The 6523-nt window shown below is 31.7% G+C and overlaps 1 protein-coding gene across 1 annotated transcript; it reads right to left on the bottom strand.

Moving 5' to 3' along the window:
- Positions 1-4182: 4182 nt before the first annotated feature.
- LOC134717884 (uncharacterized) lies at positions 4183-5596 on the bottom strand. Its single transcript, XM_063580383.1, has 2 exons — positions 5423-5596; positions 4183-4575 (listed from the first exon to the last, which is right to left on the bottom strand). The coding sequence occupies exons 1-2, from the start codon at positions 5594-5596 to the stop codon at positions 4183-4185; spliced, it is 567 nt and encodes a 188-aa protein (XP_063436453.1).
- Positions 5597-6523: the final 927 nt, after the last annotated feature.

Genomic DNA, 6523 nt, shown 5'->3' with positions numbered 1-6523 from the left:
TGTGATATGTTTTTAATTGTGTATTTGTTAAGAAATATTGACTTTTCTTTTCTTTTTCTTTCTTTTAGGACTTTTAAAATTTTACCTTTCTGTCATAATATCCTCCATTAATGTTGCTAACTGAATGGCCCACTCTTCTTCTATCCTCTTTAATGTTTTATTGATAGGCTCCATAAAGTTACTGTGCTTATAGATAAGCAAATCCTTTTGCATAGCACTGTTAGCATGTAGTCAGGCATGGAATGTTCCCATGGTCTCTATAATAATTTCTGCTTTATATATTAGCGGTACACAATATATAAAAGTTTTAAGAATGTCTTTTTTTGCTGGGCAATCTTCACACTTTTGACAAGGAAACATAATATGGTTGATACTTGCTGCTTTAAAAAATAAATCCATTTTAAAATTGAAAATCTTGAAACCGACTTAATTTGTGATATGTTTTTAATTGTGTATTGTTAAGAATTATTGACTTTTTTTTTGTTTTTTTTCTTTTAGGAATTATCAATTTATTGATTAAAATTTTACCTTTCTGTCATAATATCCTCCAATAATATTGCTAACTCAATGGCACACTCTTCTTTTATCCTCTTTAGAGTTTTATGGATAGGCTCCATAAAGTTAATGTGCTTATAGATAAGCAAATCTTTTGAATAGTACTGCTAGCATGGAGTAAGGTATGGAACGTTTCTATAATGATTTATGGACTAAATATTAGCGGTACACAATATGTAAAAGTTTTAAGAATGTGTTTTCAGCTGGGCAATCCTCACACATTTCACAAGGAAACATAATGTGGTTGATACATGCTGCTTTAAAAAATAAATCCATTTTAAAATTGAAAATCTTGATGATAAGCCAAATAAAAGTTCTAAAAATGACAGAAATTTAAATATTTGTTTTAGATCGTGTAGAACTGATTATCATTTCCGAAATGAGTTAAGTTTTTGGGGTTTACAAACTAGTTGAACTAATTATGAGGAGAAATAATACACTACCTTACTTCCCTTTACAAAATCTAGTACGACCGCCACAAAGAGCACAACTTCAACCTCCACAGGCAGTGCAGTTACCAATCCTAAGACGTAATGGGAGAAGAACAACAACCCCAAACCGACTTAATTTGTGATATGTTTTTAATTGTGTATTGTTAAGAATTATTGACCTTTTTTTTGGTTTTTAATTTTAGGAATTATCAATTTATAGATTAAAATTTTACCTTTCTGTCATAATATCCTCCATTAATGTTGCTAACTTAATGACCCACTCTTCTTCTATCCTCTTTAATGTTTTATTGATAGGCTCCATAAAGTTACTGTGCTTATAGATAAGCAAATCCTTTTGCATAGCACTGTTAGCATGTAGTCAGGCATGGAATGTTCCCATGGTCTTTATAATAATTTCTGCTTTTTTGGTTTTTTATTTTAGGAATTATCAATTTATAGATAAAAAATTTACCTATCTGTCATAATATCCTCCATTAATGTTGCTAACTTAATGACCCACTCTTCTTCTATCCTCTTTAATGTTTTATGGATAGGTTCCATAAAGTTACTGTGCTTATAGATAAACAAATCCTTTTGCATAGTACTGTTAGCATGGAGTAAGGTATGGAATGTTCCCATTGTTTCTATAATAATTTCTGCACTATATATTAGCGAAACACAATATATAAAAGTTTTTAGAATGTCTTTTTCAGCTGGGCAATCCTCATACATTTGACAAGGAAACATAATATGGTTGATACTTGCTGCTTTAAAAAATGAATCCATTTTAAAATTGAAAATCTTGGTATTAAGGCAAATGAAAGTTCTGAAAATGTCAGAATTTCCATTTTTTTTTAATCGCGTAGCACTGATTATCATCTCCGTAATGAGTTAAGAATTTGGGGGTTAAAGACTAGTTGAACTAATTATGATGATAAATAATGCACCTCCTTACTTCCCTTTAAAAAAAAAATACTACCGCCACAAAGAGCACAACTTCAACCTCCACAGGCAATGAAATTACCCAACCCTAAGACATAATGGGAGAAGGACAACAACCCCAAACCGATTTAATTTGTGATATGTTTTTAATTGTGTATTGTTAATAATTATTGACTTTTTTTTTGTTTTTTATTTTAGGAATTATCAATTTATAGATTTAAATTTTACCTTTCTGTCATAAGATCCTCCATTAATGTTGCTAACTTAGCCCACTCTTCTATCCTCTTTAATGTTTTATGGATAGGCTCAATAAAGTAACTGTGCTTATAGATAAGCAAATCATTTTGCAAAGTACTTCTAGCATGGAGTAAGGTATGGAATGTTCCCATTGTTTCTATAATAATTTCTGCACTATATATTAGCGAAACACAATATATAAAAGTTTTAAGAATGTCTTTTTCAGCTGGGCAATCCTCACACATTTCACAAGGAAACATAATATGGTTGACACTTGCTGCTTTAAACATGTTAAAAAATAAATCCATTTTAAAATTGAAAATCTTGATAAGGCAAATGAAAGTTCTGAAAATGTTAGAATTTTAAATATTTTTTTAAGATCGTGTAAAACTGATTATCATTTCCGTAATGAATTTAGTTTTTGGGGTTTACAGACTAGTTGAACTCGTTCTATTTTACTCCACCCGTTTTTACTTATACTCGTTCGAATTTCTTTAGGTTTAACAAGTATTTCATTTAAATGAAATGTATTATTTATAATATATTATTCTAGATTAAAGACATAGTTTATTACATAATCAAATTGTTCAGTGATAAATATGCTGATTTGAAATTAATTATTGCTTCCTTTCTTTAAACATTTTTTCCTTGCGTTTATCAATTGTTAATCCCTTATTTGTAAGTTTCACTCATCTATAGAGATCATGCAGTTTTTTCTAGCCCTGATTTATGTAAAATATATATATACCTTTCGTATTTTTAAGATAAGAGATCACTTAAACTACCGTAATTATTCTAATAGTCAAATAAATTATATACTTTCAGGCGTTCCCATTAAAGAATTTGTAGGTTTACGCCCCAAAATGTAGTTTAAAATATGATACGACTGAAAAATGTGAAGATGGACGGATAAATAAATATCTGGTGGAGAAAAAAGTGGCTATAGGGATTGCTAGATGTGAAATTAAAAATACACTCAGACATGAAAATTATAAAAAGTGCTTGTTTAATGAAACTGTCACTTTAAACTCGATGAATTTGATTAGGAGTAGAAACCATCAGCTTTTCATAGACACAATTGTGGAAAAGGGACTTTGCAGTTTCGATGATAAACGTTACTGGAAAAATCCAATAGAGAGTTATGCGTTTGGACATTATAAAATTAGAGAAATGTGATTTGTTTTCCTTAAATTATGTACATATATATGATGTTTTGTTTCCTAATAAAAAATCATTTGTGTTGTATTTATCTAGAAAATATATATAGTCTGGATGATACTTTTCAGAGTCAAATATAAGACTGATAATAAAATTTATATGACAGTCGTACGTTTCGAAAATATATACAAGACTCATCAGTGACACTTTAATCAAAATAATAGCGAGATCAAACTAGGAGCAATGAGAATATAAAAAAATAAAAAAAAATTTCACCAAATATGATGAGTGTTATTTATGTAAAGGAAGGAGGGAAAATCGAATTACGGTTTTTCAAATAAACAAGACACTATCATTGATATATTTTTTTTGTCAACACAAAGGCATTGAAATTCATTTCAATTCATTTGATGAAAGAGGATTAAATCATCCAGAATATTTTCTGGAAGAGCTTCATCAGTGTATGGCGCAGGAGATATAGTTTCATATCTCATTTTTTTATATTTGATCTTCTGTATCTTTCACAGCAGGGGTAAAAGTTTGTTGATTGTACTCAGTAGTATGAGTAAATCATCGTTTCTGTCAAAATTTCCCCGACCATCATCCCAGATTGCCTCTATCGTATCTACCTACCTATTGTATTTATTGTGAACTTGTTCTCGTCCTGAATATGCATGAAATATTTGCCACTGGACGTTAAGCAACCAACAATCAATCAATCAATCGTTTCTGAGGATAATTCCTCGTAGGGACAACCTCTTCACACTCATAAATCTGTTGGCATGACCCTGCTGGAGGACTTGGCGGCGGTTGTTGTCTGAAAGCATTCAGGCTAGGATAAATAAACGCTCCTGATTGTTTATAAGCAACTTGTAGGCTGAACAGGTGCTGGTGGAATAGGGTATGCGAATGTACTTGTAGGCTGAACAGGTGCTGGTGGAAAAGTGTATGCGAATGTACTTGTAGGCTGAACAGGTGCTGGTGGAATAGGGTATGCGAATGTACTTGTAGGCTGAACAGGTGCTGGTGGAATAGGGTATGCGAATGTACTTGTAGGCTGAACAGGTGCTGGTGGAAAAGGGTATGCGAATGTACTTGTAGGCTGAACAGGTGCTGGTGGAAAAGGGTATGCGAATGTACTTGTAGGCTGAACAGGTGCTGGTGGAAAAGGGTAGGCCGCAAATGTACGTGTAGGCTGTTGAATTGCCACCCTACTGGATTTTTCCTGCTGCTGAATGCTATGCGAAGACTCCTAATTAAAAAAAATTTAAAAAAAATGGTGAAAAGTTCTTTACAGATTAAAAAGGGTCGTGAAATTTCAATTGAACGGAGAAAAGTTTAAAAGTTAAACAAATTAATAACCTGATAACGATGAAGAAAATTAATAGGTTTTCGACTTTTACAGTACTGATTCCCGCCGAAATCGGACGGTCACCTCCCTTTCCCCCCTTTAAGCTTATATCTGCGCATGTTTCTTTCATTTAGGTTGGGGAAGGGGGAGTCAAACCCCACCATCAAACAAAACACAAATACAACCCTCGCACAAATGAAACAACACGGGATTAAAATAGAGCTTTTCATTGGAAGTCTCCAAAAGACAGTAAATTTCCGCCTATTGAGTGATTCAAAAAAAAATTAATAAAAAAAAAATCGTAATTATTTTGTTTGTATTGCATTGAAAAATATAAATTGACAGTTTACTTTCAATTGTGTATAAGATAAGTCACTCCTCACTCAAATCTTCAAGATTACACTCTCTACATAGAACTCTTTGCAAAACAATTTTCAGACTCTGCTAAAACTCGTCTAAGGCATTATTCAACAGTCCAATTTGTTGAATAATACAGTTATAAAAGTGATTTTTTTCAATTCGTCTAGAGCGAATGCCTGTATCTGCTTCCGTTTTCATTTCATTAAGTTGGTAATGGTACGGATCAACATGTTGGTTCAAAACATTTCCACAAATATAGATAATGTTCACCATTTGAGGGAGAACTATTTCATTTTCTAAAATCCTTGCCGTGTCAACAATTTCACCTCTTATTTCATGAATGATGGATTTAAACTTCCGAACATTTCTATTATAAAACTCTAGTTACTCTAGTAATTCTTTTGGCTTCATCTGGTAGTGAATCTGGACAGTAGCTACATGAAGTTTTCACACATTTTAGTATGTCTAAATTGGTTCTCAACATATCTATGTTTGTTTTCACTTGATCTGTCACATTAATAGTAAGTTCAATACTTGTGGAAAGGTCTGATATTGCATCCATATTTTAAATAGTTACTTAATAATTTATATCTTGAAAGTCAATTAAAGATTCTGAAAAATAAGCTTTTATTTCGAGCTCTGTTTTTTTTCCGTTTAAATACAGTTTTCTAATTCGCTATTATAGCGGAAGATTACATGTGCAGTTAAAGGGGTGATAGAGTTGATCTTAAGTTTTGTAAATAAACATGTTTAAATACAATTTCTCGTATTTAATCCAAAGTAGAATAATAAAAAAAAAAAAAAAAAATAAACTGAAGAAAACTTAAAGAGTTATCCTCCCAAGCATCGTTCGTCCATTTCCGCTACTTTATATAATTAGCCAATGTAATTTATTTTTTATTTTAACATTGCAGAGAGAAACTTGCTATACTTTCGTTATATTAAAATATTAGTAAAATAAAAAAAAAATCTGTAATGAATAAGTAAACAACGTAAAAGTTATATAATATACTGAAAAAATGGCCTCCTTCACGTCCCTTGTTATGCTGTTCTGTGTTATGATTAATGTTATTTATGTAGATGCAACAGTTAAAATGTTGAATGATAAAACATGTGATGTTAGGGAAGACCCTATTAGTTATATTCCAAATGAATATAATTGCAAATTCTTAGGCGCCGGACTGTACATATTTGAGGAAGGGAGCCCAAGTACTGTGAGGAAATTAACAATGGACCGCCTAACTGACCTATCATTTTTGAACATCCCTCAGGGGACAGGACTGGAGATGTGGGCAAATAAAGGCCCCTATGAATGTGAAGATATGGGTAGCCGGGAAACCTTGTGTTAGTAATTTTTTTTTAGAAATAAGATTATGTCACCCAAATATTACATCATAATATAGACACCCCTAAAAAATCCTCCCCTTACAGATCAAAGTTGTTGAAATAAACCTGAAATAGCTAACAGGTCCTGTATTCTAAAGATGTT

This window comes from Mytilus trossulus, chromosome 5 (genome assembly GCF_036588685.1).
Source record: "Mytilus trossulus isolate FHL-02 chromosome 5, PNRI_Mtr1.1.1.hap1, whole genome shotgun sequence".
Lineage (NCBI taxonomy): Eukaryota > Metazoa > Mollusca > Bivalvia > Mytilida > Mytilidae > Mytilus > Mytilus trossulus.
The sequence above is the reverse complement of the archived record's forward strand: the minus strand, read 5'-3'. Positions and strand labels throughout refer to the sequence as shown.